General features: G+C 43.2%; 1 protein-coding gene across 2 annotated transcripts in view; it reads right to left on the bottom strand.

Annotated features, from left to right (window-relative positions):
• Positions 1-3466: 3466 nt before the first annotated feature.
• MTHFD1 (methylenetetrahydrofolate dehydrogenase, cyclohydrolase and formyltetrahydrofolate synthetase 1) overlaps positions 3467-21626 on the bottom strand; it is a 71854-nt gene continuing 53694 nt past the window's right edge. The window contains exons 22-28 of one of the 2 annotated variants that reach the window (XM_009006152.4): positions 19082-19123; positions 15531-15631; positions 14518-14695; positions 9810-9917; positions 8826-8978; positions 5449-5542; positions 3467-3715 (exon numbers count right to left, since the gene is read on the bottom strand). In XM_009006152.4, the coding sequence (XP_009004400.1) occupies positions 5453-5542; positions 8826-8978; positions 9810-9917; positions 14518-14695; positions 15531-15631; positions 19082-19123 (672 nt within the window). In that variant the 3' untranslated portion in view covers positions 3467-3715; positions 5449-5452. The remainder of the gene's footprint in view (positions 3716-5448; positions 5543-8825; positions 8979-9809; positions 9918-14517; positions 14696-15530; positions 15632-19081; positions 19124-21626) is intronic. The other variant, XM_035260705.3, reaches the window with a different exon arrangement.

Below are 21626 nucleotides of genomic sequence, written 5' to 3'. Positions count from 1 at the left end.
GATTGACTAGGTTACGTATCTTCATGCATTTTCGGAGCTTGCCATAGTGAAAAATACCACAAGTATTTATTTGTACACATAAAGCATTAACATGTACTTTATGAAAGGTGATGCTGTTAGAGTTGAAGCTGACTTGCTTTTGGGTTAGTACTCCCTATGAGAGTATTCCTGGGCGATCCAGCCATAAAGTCTAGTAGAATCCCTCACAATCCCAGCTTCCTCGTCTGTCCCCCACAGCATAGCATCCAGATGAACCTAGTAAGGTGGAGTGAAGAACTACTGAAAAGCAGCTGTGCTCATCTCCTTTCTTCAACAGGATCAAGATATTAGGGCATATAAATGTCAGGTGTCCATTTTTGGATGTTTTTCTGGAAATGTTTTATATTTGTAAGATTCTGTAGTTTCCACAGAGGCTTACCAAGGATAGAACTATTGGAACACAAAAGCAAAGGCAAATATAAGCTGTCAAGATCTTAAATTTACAGGTAAAAGAGACAAGAGTTGTAAAGCAGGAAAATCCATAAGCATCAAGTTTAGTTGTAATTAAGAATTCAGGGCTGGGTGCAGTGGCTGACTTTGTGAGGCCAAGGCAGGAGGATGGCTTGAGTCCTAGAGTTTGAGACCAGCCTGGGCAACATAGGGAGATAAAAAAAATTTAAAAATTAGCTAGGCGTGCGTGGTGGCACACCTGTAGTCCTGGTTACTCAGGATGAGATGGGGATCACTTGGGCCCAGGAGGTCAAGGCTGCTGTGAGCTGCTAATGTGCCACTGCACACCAGCCTGAGCAACCAAGTGAGACCCTGTCTCAAAACAAAACAAAACTCAGTCAACCTTGTTCATTCAGCAAACATGTCTATGAAAATGTTCTTCATGTCTCTCTATGGGTTGCTAGCCCTGCTTCTTGCCAGTTTTGAACTTTAAGCCAAAAGAATTCCATGATACTCATGAGAACTATTCCTTATTGAGATCCAAGGTTTCTGAAAACTAGCAGACCTGGGAGTTGCAACAATTTCAGACCAAAAAATAAGATGAGCTTATTTAGGTGCAGACAGGGTAGAATAGCTGTCTTATTTTTATTTGGGACAGGATCTTGCTCTGTTGCCCAGGCTGGAGTGCAAGTGGCACAATCCCTGGCTCAGTCCTCCACAGGCATGTGACTTCATGCCCAGATGCTGCTGCTGCTTTTTTTTTTTTTTTTGGTAGAGACAGGGTCTCCTTATGTTGCCCAGGCTGGTCTTGAACTCCTGGGCTCAAGTGATCTTCCTGCCTCAGACTCCCAAGGTGGTGGGATTACAGGTATAAGCCACCATGCCCAGCCCCTACCAGTATTAAGGATTTAAACCCACAAGGCTTTTGGCAATATAAGAAAACCTAAGTCCTTTAAGATGACCTTTAAGTCACCATATCTGACAAGACTGCATCCTTGCCTTGTCTATAAAATGAATTCCCAGCAAATCCCATTCCAGATAACTTTCACAGGACATTTAAGAAATGTACCAGAAGCAGCCGGGCACAGCAGCTCATGCCTGTAATCCCAGCACTTTGGGAGGCCAAGGTGGGAGGATCACTTGAGGCCAGGGGTTGAAGACCAGCCTGGCCAACACGGTGAAACCCTGTCTCTACTAAAAATACAAAAAATTAGCCAGGCATGGTGGCACGCACCTGTAACCCCAGCTACTCAGGAGGCTGAGGTGGGAGAATTGCTTGAACCCAGAAGGCAGAGGTTGCAGTGAGTGGAGATCACGCCCCAGCCTGGGCAATAGAGCATGACTCTCTCTCAAAAAAAATAAGAAAAGGGAAAAAAAAGTACAGAAGCAATTAACTCTGTGCAAACAGGGCCTGGATGATGCTTTTCAAGAGGAACTGACATTGAGTGGTTACAATGTACCAGGGTCTGTACAGAGCATCTTAGATGATGTGTTTGAATAATTCTAGAACCGCCCTCACAAGGTAGGTACCAACAGTGCTCCTATTTCCATGGTGAGGATGTGGAGGCAGGGAAGTGGGTGAGTAGTTCTACCCTGTGCGGTAGAACTGGGACTCTGCATCATGACCCCTCAGCCATACACCTCTCAAGGCACCACTATCATTTCTGTGGACTGTAAAACTGACTGTATTACAACACTGATGTGAACCCAGAGAATTGAAAATAATAAAACCAAGGTCACTGGGAAAACTACTGCTCTGCCAACATCAGCAGGATTTGGCATTGGCACCAGAGGGATGCAGCATCCTCTGGAAAGTCATTGGAGGAAGATAAGGGGAAAAAGGGAAGGAAACAACTGGGAGAGGAAGAACAGAGATAGAGGATGCAGAGCAAGAGGTGAAGGAAAAATATTTTACTTTTTATTTAACAGAGTCTAGCTCTGTCTCCCAGGCTGGAGTGCAGCAGCATGATCCTGGCTCACTGCAGCCTCTGCCTCCTGGGTTCAAGGAATTCTTGTGCCTCAGCCTCCCAAGTAGTTGGGATTCTAGGTGCCCACCACCACACCCGGCTAATTTTTGTCTTTTTGGTAGAGATAGCGTTTTGTCATTTTGGCCAGACCTCAAGTGATTCACCCACCATTCCCTCCCAAAGTGCTGGGATTTCAGGCATGAGCCACCCCATGCCCAGCCAGAAGTGGAGGAAAAAAATATTAGGTTGGTTACCAAACTAATGTTTTAGAAAAAAGGAAGTCTGGGCCAAGCACAGTGGCTCACGACTGTAATCCCAGCACTTTGGGAAGCTGAGGCAGATGGATCACTTGAGGTCAGGAGTTCGAGACAAGCCTGGCCAACATGGTGAAACCCCATCTTTACTAAAAATCCAAAATTAGCTGGATGTGGTGGCGCATGCCTGTAATCCCAGCTACTTGGGAGGCTGAAGCAGGAGAATCACTTGAACCCAGAAGACAGAAGTTGCAGTGAGCCGAGATCGTGCCACTGCACTCCAGCCTGAGCGACAGAGGCTCTGTCGCCAAAAAAGAAGAAAAGAAAAGAAAGTAAGTCTGTAGAGAAGGGTAGAGCCCAGGCATTTAGAAGAAACTCACTGAATACTTGCTGCGCCAAGTAACAGAACAGAGGCTTACCTAAAGTTAGTGCTGTATGACCACCCTTCCTAAAGTAACATAGAAAGTGCTAAAGCTGTGACAGAAATGGGAATTCCAAGGAAGTTCAGGCAAAAATTGGTGTAAGCAGTACTTCCTCAGAGTGGAAAAACAAAATCAAACAATATAGAAATGTATAAGATAAAAAGGTAAGTCATCAACTTCCAATCCAAACCTCTCAGGAGGTTCCTTAATTATGTGTCCTCTCAGAAATACACAAGCATGCATACGTTTTCCCCTCTAAATACAAGAGTATCATAAAGTGCACACTGCAACTTGCATCTTCAGCCCCAGGGGTCTGCCTGACAAATGAGCTCACACATGACAGAGACCTGTAGCACAGTCTGTTAAGGCTGTAATTCATATTGCAACACCAAGATGGCAAAATTATTTCCTTTTATTCTGTGGAACTTCACTAACGTAAAGAGGCATGTGCATGATTTATGTTAATTTACACATTATGACAATTAAGGCTGAAAAGGACTTCCAGGGAAACGCCTACTATTAACTTCGGATCTTCTGGGCAGGGGCTGACTTCTCTTGGCTTCCTTATACTTCCTAACTCCCAGTGGCCCTGAATAGACACTGGCCAGTCTTTCAAAGTAGCTTCTTGAAGATGAATGATGATCTGGAAGGAAAAACAAACAAGAAATCAATGTTTTCTCTAAGCACTAAATGTTTCCTGTTCCTTCCATACAGCACAATTACCCACTCACATTGCCGAAGCTGTTAACATTGACATCCTTTCCTACACCATCTCTTCTAGGGTCTGTCCATAAATGGACCTGAAAATAATGCATAGCATTTCCATGGTACAATGTGAACACTGTTCAAGACCAGACCAAGCAGTGAGCCGTGACTGCATTTCCAATATCACACATGCCCCCTCAAAGATTAGTGTTCTAGCATCAAATTACCGTTTTGCTTCTACTTGGACCTTACCTTTCTCAAGTAATGCAAGAGCTTTTATTTTGTACTATTACCCTTTGATAGCCTTATCTTTTCTAACATTTTCAGTTTTGCTCAGGTGTTCCCCCAACCTGTCCCACACTGGATTTGTAACTAGATCATTTGCATGGTTGTCAGAATGCCTCTTCACTAATGTCCAAATCAGGGTTGTTTCCCAAAACTCCTATCTTCTTTTTTCTTGGTTAATTCCTCATTTTGCTAAGTATATTGCTAAATAACTTCTTAGGAAGAGATGGGGGATGGTAAACCTTTGCATGTCTGAAAACATGCAGATAGATTTGGCGAGGTGTAAACACATGTGGAAAGTCATCTTCCTTGTGACCTTAGAGGATATTCCTCCACTGTGTAAAGCTTCTTGTTGCCGATAAGACAGGTGTTCCATCCAGTTCTCAGTTTTTGAATAGGCAAGCCACTTTTTTCTTCTCTGGAGAAAGATGTTTAGGATTTTCATGTTTGATATTTTTGAAAATTGCAGGAGGATGTGTCTAGGGATAGAAGCGCACACTGCAACTTGCTTCTTCAGCCCCAAAGGGTCTGCCGAAGGAGAGACACATCTTGTTGAAATTTCAAAAATATCTAACAATGCAATGTCACTCATTGCAGTCAGAACTAAGGGCCCTTTCACCTAAGGCCCTAAGAACTGCTGGATTGGTCCTGTTTTCTTTTCTTTCCAGTTATACTTCTAAGACACTGACTAACTCCTGCCTTCTGACTACCTAATCAGAGTATACAGACCGTCAGCTGTTCCTGACCTGCAATGTGTCATCAATTCTGAACCCCAAGACTCCTTGGGCTGCAGCAGAGGGAGTGTAACCTCCCTGCCGTTCCCTCTATAGTTTATTGGGCAGCAGTTTTCTCCCCTACACTGTCAACCATGCACATCTTCCAAGAATGTGTTGAAATATAAATATTTCAATTAATTGGTTATTGCCAACTCTCATTCCTATCCCCCTCCCCTCAAAACATTTCTAAGAAATGTTTTCAAAGCATTAGAATGTGAATTTTTGGCCAGGTGTGGTGGCTCACGCCTGTAATCCCAGCACTTTGGGAGGCCAAGGCGGGTGGATCCCGAGGTCAAGAGATCGAGACCATCCTGGTCAACATGGTGAAACCCCGTCTCTACTAAAAATACAAAAAATTAGCTGGGCATGGTGGCACATGCCTGTAATCCCAGCTACTCAGGAGGCTGAGGCAGGAGAATTGCCTGAACCCAGGAGGCAGAAGTTGCAGTGAGCCGAGATCATACCATTGCACTCCAGCCTGGGTAACAAGAGCAAAACTCCGTCTCAAAAAAAAAAGAATGTGAATTTTTATAGTGTCAGTTTGAGCCCTATAATTCATAAGTAAGCTACATAAGGGAAAAAGCAAAGTTCTTACCTAGTAACAACTTACCTGTTTAGAATAATCCATTCACCACTTCTGTTTCAGGGTCCAAATCAATATCATAAAAACAAGGCCGGGTGGGGAGTCCAGGCATTGTGCTCATCTGGGATGTAAAAAAGCATCGCAAACAAACTTAAGCTGGCTCACATGTATAATCCTAGGCTGAGGTGGGAGGACACTTGAGGCCAGGAGTTCTAAACCATTCTGGGCAACATAGTGAGACCCCCATCACTACAAAAAATAAAAAAATAGGCTGTGCATGATGGCATGTGCCTGTAGTTCCAGCTACTTGGGAGGCTTAAAGCAGGAGGACCACTTGAGGCTAGGAGGTTGAGGCCACAGTGAGCCATGATCATGCCACTGCCTGGGTGACTAAGGTCGTGTCTAAAATAAACATAAAGTCATCTTTTATTTCACTTTTCCTTCAGATAGAAAGCCCAAAAGATAGATCATTTTATAGTTGTCAATAAAATGGGTACTCTTCTTGTTACATACTAAAAATCAAGTCACTGATCCTGTTATAAACTCAAACTTAGAAACTGATCCCAGCTGGGCATGGTGGCTCATGCCTATAATCCCAGCACTTTGAGAGGCCAAGGCAGGTGGATCACCTGAGGTCAAGAGTTCGAGATCAGGCTGACCAACATGGTGAAACCCTGTCTCTGCTAAAAATACAAAAATTAGCTGGGAATGGTGATGCATGCCTGCAATCTCAGCTACTCAGGAGGCTGAGGCAGGAGAATCGCTTGAACCTGGGAGGTGGAGGTTACAGTCAGCCGAGATCGCTCCACTGTACTCCAGCCTAGGTGACAGAGCAAGACTCCGTCTCAACAACAGCAAAAAAGAAGCTGATCCCTCATGTCCTTCTGCAAACCAAACACTAGCCTTCACTATCATCTTCCATATTGATGGTGGTCACAAGTAGTAGCAGGAGGTGTTTCTACCTTCACCTTACAAGGATGAGTGCTTAGGAGTAGAGGAGTTGTTTACTCACCTCAGCTCAAGCTTTGCAAGACCAAAAGGAGGTGTAGGGCTTGTGTGCTTTTAAATTTTGTTTCATTCTGTCTTGCTAGCTGAGCTGCCAATGTGATTTCTGCTTCAGCAACATGACGGTAGGAGTTAGTATCCTTTAACTTGGGCCAAGACACTTTTGTACGTAATCTAGATGGTTTTATAATCACTATTCTTACTGGCCCAATATGGCCTTCTAAAACTAAACTTGTAATGCTTACAAATTATATTTGTACTCGCTGCTTTTCTAAAGACTCAGCTTTGACAAATTTCTGCTTAGATGCAAATTTGTATGGCTTGCAAGTGGAAACTCAGTATATTTTTATCTGTAACAATGTCCTATATAATGAATACACACAAGTTCCAAATTAAATCTAGACAGAAAAACAGCTTAGGTTACTTCTAAAATTTAACTATAAAAAGGTTATTAAAAAAGAATGAGTCATCTTCTGTAACAGAAGCATCATCAATACTTTAGAAAACCTCATTCTGACTGACTTCTGAATATCAGTCAATATCCCCCAAAGCACATTACAGGAATCTCACAACTGGTTTATATTCTTATACTCTGTAAGAGGTAAGGAGGTGCTAGGTGTGAGACAAGTAGGAGAAAGGAAAGGATTGGTCTTTAGACTCAGCAGAAAAACCTAAAGATGACATTATAAGGATAAAAGACATCAGTGTAGACATACATGTAACCTGTCAGTAGAAAACCCTAAAGACGGTTCCCTCAACAGTGATTAGTAGGCTTTTTGATATTTTCACTTATTCCCAAAGAGGATTTTCCCTCCTAAACATGGGTCACTGATAATAAATATACAAAAAAAAAATATTATGTATACACACACATATGAACCAAGATATAAAATTCTGAAAAGAAATCATCACACTTTGAATTGATATAGATAATATTCAAATAACCTGAGTCCCATTAAGGCCCCAATGGCAACTGGAAGGTGTTAGAATAGTGATGAAACCATTTGATCATGTGTGGAAACATCTTGGTTCAAGTTAAACTTGAAGGGCTCTGACGCATCCTTTGTTCTAAATGAGAACGTCTTGAGTTGGGCAGCCTGAGTCTCACTGGCCTGACTGCTTCCAGATTTGCTCTCACCTCTACTGTTATCTTTTTCTTCTTGTGAAGATCAAAAGTGACAAGAAAGAGTATAGCTTTCAGCTGGTAGTTGCTGACCACTTCTCCAGAAAGCACAAGATATATTCCTGCAGTATTCCAGGTGCTGGGTAAAAATAGTGGAACATTTCTATGAAAAGGGGATTTCCATAAATCCTGGAGACTAATGTACATCATAGCAAGGCTAAGCCTCCTGCTCTCTGGAGGGCAAAGGAGGCAGTGAGATGCAGGCACTGGTGCTAAGCACCACTGTGACATGATGCTGCTGCCTTACAGTGTGAGCTGAGGGCAGCAGGGCTCTCACCTTTCACAATTTGTCCAAGGCCAAGATCCAAAGAGGTGAAAATGGATTCAGCTCTAATGTCCTGGGCTTTCAACTCTATAATGCCATCTCCTACCACTTTCTTACTGTACTGAAGGAATGACATAAATCCAAAAGGAGATATTGGTTCTTTTCCATGTGTGTTGGTATAGTTCAACTTTCAATCCTGTATTGCCTGTAAGTACCATCTGCAGATACAGGATAGGGGGCAGATTTAGGGGATAACCTAGACTGGGGATCCATGCTAACCTTGGAATAATGTCAGCCCAAACTATGATTATGTCCTTAAGCATCCCTCCCCTCTGCTTCCCTATTGGTAGTATTCTTCCTTGAATATGCATAAAGTCTATAAGATAAGAAAGCACTGGACACCTTATTCACCTTGAAATGTAAGCAACCTCACCTTTCATATCTCTAGGGTCCATTTGCATTTTAATGGGGGAAATTCCTTACTCAAAAATAATAAACTCCCTGAATTTCAGACATAAGTTCTAGGCCGGTCAGCGAGACCCTGGGGGTGTAAAACCTCTGTCCCTACCTCCTAGGGCCGTTGGAAACGGAGTTAATCTGTGTAAGGCTCCCAATAAATATTAATTGTGATTATATGTTAGCAGTACCCCAGCCTATCAACTGGGCTCATCCTACATTCAGTGAAGGGCATACTGCCCCTGGGAAACAGAATTTTTATTCAGTAGGAGTAGTCATGGCATCATTCTTGAATTGACACCAAGATGGTCCACAGAAAGAGCTATATAGCTCCTGCTTTATAGCTTATGATCCACAGCAGTCATAATAGACCTGATCCCAATTTTCTTCCGGGCAGTGAACTCTGCTCACTTGGCATTTGCTTGATGGTTTTGGCAACACACTTAAGACAATAAGTGTACATGCGCCCACTCCTTCCTTGCAGCATGCACTTACCGTTCCTACTAAGGGATACAGAAAACCAGCCCCGACGCTGGCGCGGATATCACGAATGGGCAGAACGAAGCCTGTAGGGACACCTTTTTGCTCTGGGTTGTGAGACAAGGACAAGTGTGTTTTGGCCATGCAGATGGGGAGATTCCCAAAGCCCTGGGGAAAGAAGAGAATAGAGGGAGGACAAATGAAAAGCTAAGAACACAGCAATGACCATTTGGGCCCTGTGATTACATGGATTCTTCAATTTAGCTGAAACATCCAACTCCCTTTATATACATCTATACCTCGCTGTCCTCCAAAAACAACAACAAAAAAAGAACTCTGTTGGGTGAGGAGTTAAGTACAACTGTAGTCTACAAGTGAATATTTTATTTCCATTTTATGGAAATAAAAATAAAACCAATTTAAAAAATAGTTCGGAGTAGATATGAGAATAAAATTGGAGAGGGTCAGGTGCAGTGGTTCATGCCTGTAAATTCCAGCACTTTGAGAGGCTGAGATGGGTAGACTGCTTGTGCCCAGGAGTTTGAGACCAGCCTGAGCAACGTGGCAAAACCCCATCTCTACAAAAAATACAAAAATTAACCAGGTGTGGTGGTACATGGCTGTAGGCCCAGTTAATCAGGAGGCTGAGGTGGGAGGATCACTTGGGCCTAGGAGGCAGAGGCTGTAGTGAGCTGAAATTGCACCACTGCACTCTAGCCTAGGTAATGGAGCCAGACCCTGTCTCAAAAAAAACCAGAGAAGTTCTCAATATTTTGGTAAGACATCCCATATTTCTTCATGGATTTCTACACATTCATATATCACCTATATGAACCAGGAACTGTGCCATCTAATCCAAACCCAGTATTTCAGAGGAGAGAAGGCTACCACCCAGATAAGTAAAGTAACAGGTGCTTGGCAGGGCTGGGAGGACCCAGGGATTGTGACTTGAAGCCTGCTTTGCAAGGAGTTGAAAGGACAAACTAACCAAACATCTACCTGTTTTGTGTAGACTTCAGCTTTATGTTGAGCTTCAGGGAGTAATTCAATGTCGTCTGCCCCGTAGATCTTCTGTGCGATGATCCTGATTTTATCCTCAACTGGGAGCTAATGAACAAGGACAAAGTCATGGTCCAGACATAATGACTGGAAATATGTAAGGACATTTAACCAGGACATGGCCACATTCTAGGTCAGAGTCCCTAAAAGGGGCAGAAGATCGTTTATATATATATATATATATATATATATATATATATACACACACACACACACACACACACACACACACATGCAGATAGTTTGAGGTTGACTGGGTTAGGAAGATTTTTTCTTTTTTTTTTTTCTTTTTGAGACAAAGTTTCCCTCTTGTTGACCAGGCTAGAGTGCAATGGCGTGATCTCAGCTCCCTGAAACCTCCGCCTCCGGGGTTCAAGTGATTCTCCTGCCTCAGCCTCCTGAGTAGCTGGGATTACAGGCATGCACCACCATGTCTATAATCCAAGCTACTTTTGTATTTTTAGTAGACACCCCCGGGCTAATTTTGTATTTTTAGTAGAGACACGGTTTCTCCATGTTGGTCAGGGCTGGTCTCAAACTCCCAACCTAAGGTGATCCACCCACTTCTGTCTCCCAAAGTCCTGGGATTACAGGCATGAGCTACTGCATCCTGTGAGGAACACTTTCTTTTAATACCAAGCCTCAGATTTTATAAGTGAAAATGTCCCACAGAGGTGAAGTTTTTATATCTACATATACAGATATATATATAGAGAGAGAGATAAAAGGAGGCTGGGGCAGGAGAATCGCTTGAACCCAGGAGGCAAAGGTTTCGGTGAGCTGAGATCACGCCATTACACTCCAGCCTGGGCAACAAGAGCAAAACTTTATCTCAAAAAAAGAGAAAGAAGGTGTTCCTAACCCAATCAACCTCAAACTATATATATAAACGTACTTACATAAGTACATATTTAAAATCTCTCACTAGGTACATCATAAACAGTATTGATGACTACCCAAGAATAATTATTTCTTCATAAAAGTAGAGGCCAGGTGCGGTGGCTCATGCCTGTAATCCCAGCGGTTTGGGAGGCCAAGGTGGGTGGATTGCTTGAGGTCATGAGTTTGAGACCAGCCTGGCCAACATGGTGAAACCACGTCTCTTAAAAAAAAATTTTTTTAATTAATTAATTAATTAAAAGTAGATGTTCTGGCTGGGTATGGTGGCCCATGCCTGTAATCCCAGCACTTTGGGAGGAACCCAAGGCAGGAGGATCACTTGAGCCCAGGACTTTGAAACCAGCCTGGGCAACATAGCCACAGTCTGTCTCTTTAAAAAATAAAAGCAATTTTAAAATAATAATACAAATTAAAATGTAGATCTTCCAATCTGGAGATCAGTCTTGGCAATCTGGAGATCAGACCTAGGGACCTTGTTTATGAAATAAGACATCTAGTGTCCATCTACATAACTTCCAGTTTGCATATGAGGCAGATGCTACCCTTAACACAATTGATTAAGTGCAAGCACCAGGAACTGGGAAATAGCCATAACAGTAATATCACCTAGGTATTAGGAAAAAAACAACCCAGTGATTTACATGATCAACACGCACTGGGCGTGTCTGCCTTCTGTGGCACCTGAAGCAAACAGTGCAGTGGACAGAGAACAATAGTCTAACTGGGGAGGGCCTCAGTCCCATGGGCAGTTTCCTCTGGGGCAGAGTCTTCAGAGAACTAGAGATGGCTTCTGAAATGCTGCGTAGCCTAGTTCAGGACATTAAGATTCAGAGAGAACAGCATAGGGAGAGGTTGCCTAAAGGAAATGAGAAGGAAAGCTACTCACAGGTAATTTGGATGAGCAAATTACAAAAATTAGGCAACATATCTGGCTCTATACTCCCTAGCAACCAAAGCTAAAAGAACATATTAGGCAAGTATGTATATATGTATGTATGTGTGTGTGTGTGTGTGTGTATATATATATATATATATATATATATATATATATATATATATGTATTTGAGACGGAGTTTCGCTCTTGTTGCCCAGGCTGGAGCACAATGGCACTACCTCAGCTCACTGCAACCTGTACCTCCCAGGTTCAAGCGATTCTCCTGCCTCAGCCCAAGTAGATGGGATTATAGGCATGTTCCACACTTGGCTAATTTTATATTTTTAGTAGATGGAGTTTCACCATGTTGGTCAGGCTGGTCTCGAACTCCTGACATCAGGTGATCCACCCACCTGACCTCCCAAAGTGCAGGGATTACAGGTGTGACCACTGTGTCCAGCCAAGTTTTGTTTTTAAAAGGAACAATAATCTATCGATAAAAACAAAAATTCCCTTCTGAACTAAAGAGTGATAATTTATGAAGGGGCTTTGTGAAATGGGCATGAATAAAGTGAATATTCAATAAGGACTTTATAAAGATGCAACACAGATTATTTTCATATGCATCTCATAACTGGAGTGCTATAAATGCCAAGGCACATTTAGAACTTCTGAAGCAAAAGCACTTTGGTGAAAGGGTGATTTAAGAGTAACAGACGCTGAGTAAGACAAAAAGTGGCAGCCTCCTGTTTGCCAGAACGCATAAAATTTCCAAGTAGAAATGGGTTATAAAGTCCATATGTCCTTACTCTTCCAGGTCTCCTGCTTGTCCTCAAGGACTAGGCTTCCAGCCTTGGGTGCTAAGCCTAGAGAAGGTGCCTATAAATAAATGTTTTGCATTTGTGTGCAAATTTGTGTTTATGGCATTTTTCTAGAAAGATGATTGCTGAACAGATTTTAAAACTTGTCTATAAAACCAAAGCTCAACAGGAGAACGTCAGTGTCAATGTTAATTAACTGTAAGTATATTATATCTGCAAGAGGCAAAGAGAAATAAGAGAACACTAAAACTCAAAAGTAGTAAGTTTATTTCTTCTACTTCTTGATGGCTGTTTTATAAGTCTATGATCATCTTTTTAAAAACCAAGCCAGGCCAGGCACAGTGGCTCATGCCTATAATCCCAGCACTTTGGGAGGCAGGAGGATCACTTGAGTCCAAGAATTCAAGACCAGCCTGAGCAATATAGGCAGACCTAGTCACTACAAAAATAAAATAAAATAAAACAAATCTTTTTTTTTTTTTTTTTGAGACAAAATTTCTCACTTATTGCCCAGGTTGGAGTGCAGTGGCATGATCTCAGCATATTGCAACCTCCACCCTCTGGGTTCAAGCAATTCTCCTGCCTCAACCTTCCAAGTAGCTGGGATTACAGGCACCCGCCACCACACCCAGCTAATTTTTTGATTTTTAGTAGAGACGGGGTTTCACCATGTTGGCCAGGCTGGTCTCTGACTCCTGACCTTAGGTGATCCACCTGCCTTGGCCTTCGAAAGTGCTGGGATTACAGGTGTGAGACACCATACCCAGCCAATAAAACAAATTAGCCAGGCTTGCCAGTGCATGTCTGTTGTCCCACCTACTCAGGAGGCTGAGGTGGGAGGTCCACTTGGGCCCAGGAGGTTGAGGCTACAGTGTGCCATAACTGAACCACTGCACTCCAGCCTGAGCAACAGAGCAAGACCCTGTCTTAAAACAAAAACAAACAAAAAAACCAGGCCAAAAACTAGCCTAGCCTAGAGAATAGGAGCAGCATTCACTACAGCATATATCCCATGTTCCTACAATGTTTCCAACTGTTGTTTCTGTACTAGTTAATGTCAAATCACATCTGAAATACACTGGACAGATACATGAAAACAAAACACAACCCTATAATAAGAACAACGTTTTCCTGAACTAGCTTTATTGTATCAGAGTAAGCAGGGCTCTGCTTAGACCAGGTGTAATTTAATTTGCTCAGCGATGGAAAAAATGATGAAGCTTCCTGGAGTACTTTGGTTTTGCATGTGAGGGCCATGAACTTTGAGCAGTACCTTACCAGGAAGCGAGCTTGGGAGGCACACTTTATTCCCCTATTACTAAGAAGCCGTCAGAAAAATTTTGTGAGCTCCATGCAGCCCCTTACTGATCTGCGACATCATGGTTGGTGCCTTGTGTTAAAGGCTGCAATGAATTACACATTTGGTCTACATTTAACCTTCTCTTCTGCCACCTGTACTTTGACCTTTTTCAAAGTTAGGACATGACCAATGGTTCCCCCTCCACCCTGGGGTATTCCTGCTTAAATCCCCTCTGTAACTAAGCAGCGGCATAGTTTATAAAAAAGGCTGTCCGGCTGGGTGCAGTGGCTCACACCTGTAATCCCAGCATGGGAAGCCAAGGCAGGTAGATCATGAGGTCAGGAGTTTGAGACCAGCCTGGCCAAGATGGTGAAACCATGTCTCTACTACAAAAAAAAAACACAAAAATTAGTATGGGCGTGGTAGTGGGTGCCTGTAATCCCAGCTACTCAGGAGGCTGAGGCAGGAGAGTCACTTGAACCCTGGAGGCAGAGGTTGCAGTGAGCTGAGATTGCACCACTGCACTCTAGCCTGGGCGAAAGAGCAAGACTGCTCTAAAAAAAAAAAAAAAAAAGCTGTCCACAGCTGAGAGTCCAGGCTGTGGTTGTGTGGCTGTGTAACTCACCTAGATGGGAATCAAACCACAAGGCTAAAGCTGCGAAGCATGTGGCTCTAAACAGAGGTAGTCACACAGAAACCTCATGGTGCCCTTTTCGACTTTTTTCTTCTTTTGTATACTGCAAGTCACCCACCTTGAGGTCATAAAGGAGTTGGAAGCTGCTGGGTGCTTGTGCTGCTCTCTGGACAGCCTGAGCCAGAGCTAAAGCACCCTTGCCCCCTTCTGCCCAGTGAGTACACTTCACGGCATCAAAAGCCCCATGTTCTTGGGACAGGCGACCGATGAGGTCCAGCTCAGCCTCTGTATCTGTCCTGTAAAGGAAGCACTTCATATCAAAGCATAGAAGATAGCTGGAGAAGACAGAATCTGTCTTCTTTTTGCCATTAAACCTCATGTGAATTACCCACTGATAAACAAACCCTAAGCAAGAAATTCAGCCTGGTTTTGAATCTCAGCTCCAAAACTTACTAGCTGGTGGCTTTTGGCCAGTTACCTAATCTTTATGTGCCTCAATTTCCACCTGGATAATATGGGGAATAATCACAGCACTTATTTCACTGGGATGTCATAAGACTCAGATGGTAAATCCATGTGAAGTACTTGGAAAATTCCCAATACCCCACAAGAAATCAGTAAATACTAGCTTTTAAGAATTTTGCTTCTGATTCTACTGTGGTGAGGCCATTATAACAAAATCCAGACCAAAACTACAATATATAAACAACCCATACAAGTTCTTGCACAACTCCTTCTAGTGCAATCTGCCCAATTCTTTGTCAAGACAACATCCCACCAGATCTAGTAAAATAATGGAACACTATAGGCCTGTGATCTTCTGTTAGCATAAAAGGCCTCTAAAGATGAGAAAGGAATGCTGAACTTCAGGCTTGTGGATTACCCACTTCCCCCAGTGGGGAGGAAGGGGGCCCACAGGAGCTGAATCTCACTTTGGGACCCTCAGTAGGTGAGGTGGCTAGCCCACTGTGACATACAGTGTCTGTTACATTGCAGGCTAAAACCGCAGGCTATAGCCAATAGCAGTAACTGAAAAATAAAATAAAGCTAAAAGCAGTGCTATATAATCAGCTCCAGGAGATGTTTCCTGACCATTTTCCACATTCATCCTTTTCTACGCTCTAAACTTACTTGAATGCATTAACAGCCACTACTACTGGAATTCCAAACATTCGGGCATTTTCAATTTGTTTCTTCAAGTTACTGAAGCCTTTTTCAACCAGCTCCAGGTTCTGTAAAAACAGAGAAAGGTCTATGAGATCAGGGAGTTGAAAACCACTGCAGATTCTTCTTCAAAGGCAAACAGCCTCCTTGAGCCAGCAGCCACTCACTGTCAGGACAAGGAGACCAAGAAAGGAGGTCCTTTGGTGCATTTCTTCCAGCATGGTGAGTGTATGCTATGGAGGACTGCAGCTTTCACTCCAGCCTGTGACACTAGAGTGGAGCTGTGCTTGTTTCCCAGCCTTTGAGAAAACAAGAGCTCATGTATTTGCTGTCATTATGCCACATCATTATAGCTTATTTGCTGTTTGAAGGGAATTAGTTACCTGTACCCAAATGATATTTACAAATTGTGTTTATAGATTTTATGTATTCATAGAGGTATGATAATACGAATTGACTCTACTCAGCACAACACAGACCCTTCCATCAGAAGACAGAGCCGGCCGGGCATGGTGGCTTACACCTGTAATCCCAGCACTTTGGGAGGTCAAGGCAGGTGAATCATGAGGTCAGGAGTTCAAGACCAGCCTGGCCAACATAGTGAAGCCCTGTCTCTACTAAAAATACAAAAAATTAGCTGGGTGTGGTGGCATGCATCTGTAATCCCAGGTACTTGGGAGACTAAGGCAGGGGAATCGCTTGAACCCAGGAGGCAGAGGTTGCAGTGAGCCCAGATCACACCACTGCACTCTAGCCCCAGCAGCAATGTGAGACTCCATCTCAAAAAGAAAAGAAGACAGAGCCTAACAACATAGTGGCTGACACAGAAGAAGTATTTGTTATATGGCTGCTATAAATACTGCCAGGAAATATGAGGTAAGCAGTGATGCTTTCAAAGGTTTTAATGAATTCAACCATGAATGAGGGTAAGAAATAAATAAGATAAATACTATCTTTATGAACCAGGCCAGTGGCCAGGCCCAGCAGCTCACACTTGTAATCCCAGGACTTTTGGAGGCCGAGGCAGGAGAATCCACTTGAGCCCAGAAGTTTGAGACCAGCCTGGGCAACATAACAAGACCCTATCTCTACAATTGAAGAGTTGATTAAAAAAAAAAAAAAAAAGGGCTGGGTGCAGTGGCTCATGCCTATAATCCCAGCCCTTTGGGAGGCCGAGGAGGACGGATCATGAGGTCAACAGATCAACACCATTCTGGCCAATATGGTGAAACCCCATCTCTACTAAAAACACAAAAATTAGCTGGGTGTGGTACATGCCTGTAATCCCTTGGCTACTTGGGAGGCCAAGGCAGGATAATCGCTTGAATTTAAGAGGCGGAGGTTGCAGTGAGCTGAGATTGCACCACTGCACTCCAGCCTGGTGATATAGCAAGATTCTGTCTCAAAAAAAAAAAAAAAAGAACTGAGCTGGATGGTAGCTCACACCTATAATCCCAGCACATTGGGAGGCTGAGATCGGAGGATCACTTGCACCCAGGAGTTTGACACCAGCCTGCCTGAACAATATAGGGAGACCCTGTCTTTACAAAATATTAAAAAACTAGCCTGGTGTGGTGGCATGTTGCTGTAGCCCCAGCTACTTGGGAGGCTGAAGCAGGAAGACTGCTTGAGCCCAAGAGTTAGAGGCTGCAGCTATGATCATACCTTTGCACTCCAGCTTAGGTGACAAAGTGAGACCCTAACTGTAAAAAAAAAAAAAGAAAAAGAAAGAAACCAAATACCACAAAATCTGAAGGGAAACAATTAAGGAAATGTACCTTTAAGTATGTTTACTACAGCCCTGGTTGTAGCACTGGAAAATTATAAACATAAACCTCCTCCAAGGAGGAATGAGCCAATGAATTACAATATAAACACTCAATAAATATTTATCATGCAGATGTTATAAAAGTGAGACCCATCTGTGTCAACATGGAACCTGTCCAAGATGTACTAAAGGTGCAAAACCATCAAGAGCTTAATTATTCCATTTTAGGACAAACACAAAAATACATGTGTATAATTCTTTAAATGTTAAGTATGCACCAAACTGATAAGAGGACTCAACTCACACTATATTCTTCTAATGTTTAATTATTATTTTTTTACAAAGGGTTTATTACTATTGTAGGCTTAACAATACAATAAGTATTTTAAGAATAAAAAAGTCTTCTATAAAAATACATATCCTGAATTATAAGCAAAACCCAGCAGTAATATTTGTAGATCCCAAAATAGCAGAAATGGGTAGGATAGGATAAAAGGTAGAAAACAACTAGGTTCATTATAAATGTGATAAAGCATAAATGTGATTTATGCTTTTTTTCCTTTAATAATTGAAAACTGAGATTATGATTTATTTGAGCTTCTAAAGAACACTGCTAATTCTTCTAGTCACATGAAAACCAATTAATATGTAAGGCTGATAGAGAACAGTTTTAAATAAGTAGAATTTCTTAAATGAAGATACCAGCTGGGCCAGCTAGGGGCAGTCACTGTAATTAGACACAGGAAAGGCTGTGGGGTGGCAGGAGGGCCAGAACTGTGAATTCCCCTCCTACGCGTGAATCAGACAAATGACCATAAAAGGCAAACCATAACTCAGAAGACAGGCAGACTGAAGGTACCAGCAATTTTTTCTAACCAATTTTGAAATACTTCATTTGGGGGCCTTAACAGTGACCCTGTATTGCTTGATAATAGCTTCCAAAAAGGCAGGAAAAATTGAATTCGCAGTGAGAGCAGGTGACCTTGCCACCTTATCTGATGGCCTGTCTCTCCTGTAACCACCCAAACTGGCTTTAGAAATGTTTCTTTAATGGTAAATGACATAACTACGAAAAGGTTTGAGCTCACAGTTGTTCTCTGGGCTCCTGTTTGATGCTATATATATCTAGGAAGCTTTGCCTAGAAAAACAACCAGAATCCTGACCATGTATCTTGGCCCTTTAATATGGATTTAAATTTGCAGAGGAGAAGCCATTTCAGAAAAGGTCTCTATTTACTTCTGATCTGAATGGCATTTGGGACTTATCCAGCCAATGCAGAGAAGCCCATGGAGGGGAACTGCTATTAGTCTTGGACAGGGTTTCTCCACCTCACACTTCTGACATCTGAGCTGGGTAATGTTGTGGGGAGGGGCTGTCCTGTGCATTATAGGATGCTTAGCCAGCAGCCCTGGTTTCTACCCACCACATGCCAGTAGCACTCCCCACTTATAATTGTAACAATAAAAAAGTCTCTAGGCATTGCCAAATGTTCCCGGGGTCAAAATCACCCCGCTGAGAAGCAACCACTGGTCTAGGGCAGTGGCTTATTGACACCCTATGTGGGACAATTCTGTTTTGTGAGGTGCATCTTCCCTATCTAGTCATTTAATATAACTGCTCAGCACACTGCAGGCCTTTTGGCATCCTGCACCCTGGTCACAGCAATACCCATTTATTTCCACATGGGAGAAATGCTGATTCAGGGTGCGATGCTTTCTAGGACACATGACAAGAAATAACTGTGGTTACCTCCTCTATGTAAGCCTTGGGAAGAGGCAGTCCCGCAGTGACCTGGAAGGAAAAGAAACAGAGTCAGAGGCATTTCCTATTTAAATCTCCTAGCTTAAAAATGGTGCTTGTCATGTGTTAAAGGCGAAAGTCTGCGACGCTTGCAGGTTGTACAGTAGTATAAGGTTATTTCCTGCCCTAAAGGCTTAGGCATGTGACCAGTCACACTGCACAGAACAAAAACGACTGCTTTGAGCAGCATGGGAGACCTTTGTGGCCTGAATTAAGGAGGTGAGAAGGACCAGATCGATGGCAGGAGAGGTGGAAAGGGGTGTACCCTAGGCAGGCACAGTGACTCACTGAGTGAAGGCCATAGCAGTGGGGGTGGAAGTCAAGGGGAATGTGGGGAAAGAGGCAGCTGTTGGGCCTGCAGAAGCCACCCTAGGATGTCTGTCGATGGAGTCCGTGATGAGCCCTGCAGTGGTTTCATGTGCTGGTCCACAGTGCCAACCTGGCATTGGTGGAGCTGAACTGTGGTGCAGGAACAATACAAACAAGAGGGGAAACAATACAAACAAGAGGGGAAACAATACAAACAAGAGGGGAAACAATACAAACAAGAGGGGAAACAATACAGAAGGATTTTCTTTCTTTATTTTAAAGTATATCTAAAGGATGGAGGTGCCTGGTCCCCACCCCACCCCCACCTTGATCTATGCAGTGGGTCAGCCCTGTTCCATCCACAGAAATGAGCAAGTAGGTGGAGGTGTCCCATCTCATGGGCCCCACCATAGGCAGTGAACAGTGATTAAGAAGCTCTGACCTCTCCCATTGCATAGTGAGACTATGGTGCTCCGGAAGGGCCATGTGGAGGCAGAACAAGAAGCAAGGACCTTACAGGTAGCTTCCTGTTGGCAAGCTAAAGGGAGCGGGAGGCCTGCTGTCTTGACAGGGCCATGTGCAAATGCTCCTCTCCATGTGTGGCATTATGTGACATTATCCTCACTGTGAGGCGAAGAGGAAGCAAGGAAAGGAGGTGTGACAGTGTGAGGGTGAGTGACGGGTGCAAGAAGAGGAATGTCAGTTGTGATTGGGAAAAAAAGGGGAGTCTATCCTGTACTACTAGCAGAAAGGGGTGTGCTGGGTTGGGAGTGTCTTTGGCATCTCAGGGATAACTTAGACTGCACAGGGGTGCTGGGGCTCTTATGGCAGCTTTCCCAGTATGCTCTGGGGACTAATCTTTCGAAGGGGTCCATGAGGTCAAAACTATTTCCATAAGATTCCGTAACATCTTATGGCCCTTTTACTCTCATTATCATTCTCTCACTGAGCTTATAATGGACTTTCCCAAAGGTTATTAGACTGTGATGTCACAACAGATCAAATCCTGTCTTCAATTAAGCCAGACACAGAGAAGATCTGAAAAATGTATAATGCCTAAATTTTGTTGGGAAAATATAGTGCATTTTCTTATTTTTATTTTTAATTTTTTCCTTTAAGATAGGGTTTCACCATGATGGCCAGGCTGGTCTTGAACTCCTGACCTCAGGTGATCCACCCACCTCGGCCTCCCAAAGTGCTAGGATTACAGGCATGAGCCACAGTGCCTGGCCCAATATAGTACATTTTCATGTTTAAAAGTTCTTTATGTTAACATGTAACTCAGTTTTAATTTCTAATGTGGTAAATATCAATAGCTATAACCTACATAAACAAAAAAGCTCTTTTAGGCTCTCTGTAACTATCAAGAGTGCAAAGAGGTTCTGAGGCTGAAACAGAACCGCTACATTAGGACAAACCCTGACCACTACAGTAAGAAATTTGATTTTTATCCTGTAGGTGAGGGAGGCCTTATTTCCAAAGTTACAGTACAAGCTCCTGGAGGACAGGAATTCAGTAGATTTTCAAATGATTTCAGAAAACTAGCAACATGTCTTTTCATGTAGGCCCTAAAGAAAAGGTGTTAAAATACCAGTATAAAAGTAGTAGGAATTGGCTGGGGGCAGTGGCTCATGCCCAGCACTTTGGGAGGCTGAGGCGGGAGGATCACCTGAGGTCGGGAGTTCAAGACCAGCCTGACCAACATGGAGAAACCACATCTCTACTAAAAATACAAAATTAGCCGTGCATGCCTGTAATCCCAGTTACTTGGGAGGCTGAGGCAGGAGAATGGCTTGAACCCAGGAGGTGGAGGTTGCGGTGAGCCGAGATCACACCATGCACTCCAGCCTGGGCAACAAGAATGAGACTCCATCTCAAAAAAAAAAAAAAAAAAAAAAATAGTAGGAATTTCTACTCAGAGAAATTCTAAACAGTAGAGTTCAGAGAAACACAAAATTCTGGCTGGAAGTGAGGATGAGCTAGGCTCTACCTGTTTCTCTGTTACCCAGGGTGGCCCTGGGCAGATGTGCCATTCTCCTCTCCTCCCTCCCTCCCCAGGCTGTTGGAGGCCCTGCCCAGCATGAACTACTCAAGAAGGGACTGACCTCTGTCTCAGCTAAATGTTTTGGTTGGCTGGTTGCCAGCATCACTATACAGAGGGATGAAGATTTAAAAAGAACAGTCT

This window comes from Callithrix jacchus, chromosome 8 (genome assembly GCF_049354715.1).
Source record: "Callithrix jacchus isolate 240 chromosome 8, calJac240_pri, whole genome shotgun sequence".
In the NCBI taxonomy this organism is placed as follows: domain Eukaryota; kingdom Metazoa; phylum Chordata; class Mammalia; order Primates; family Cebidae; genus Callithrix; species Callithrix jacchus.
This window is presented reverse-complemented; position numbering and strand designations above follow the sequence as displayed.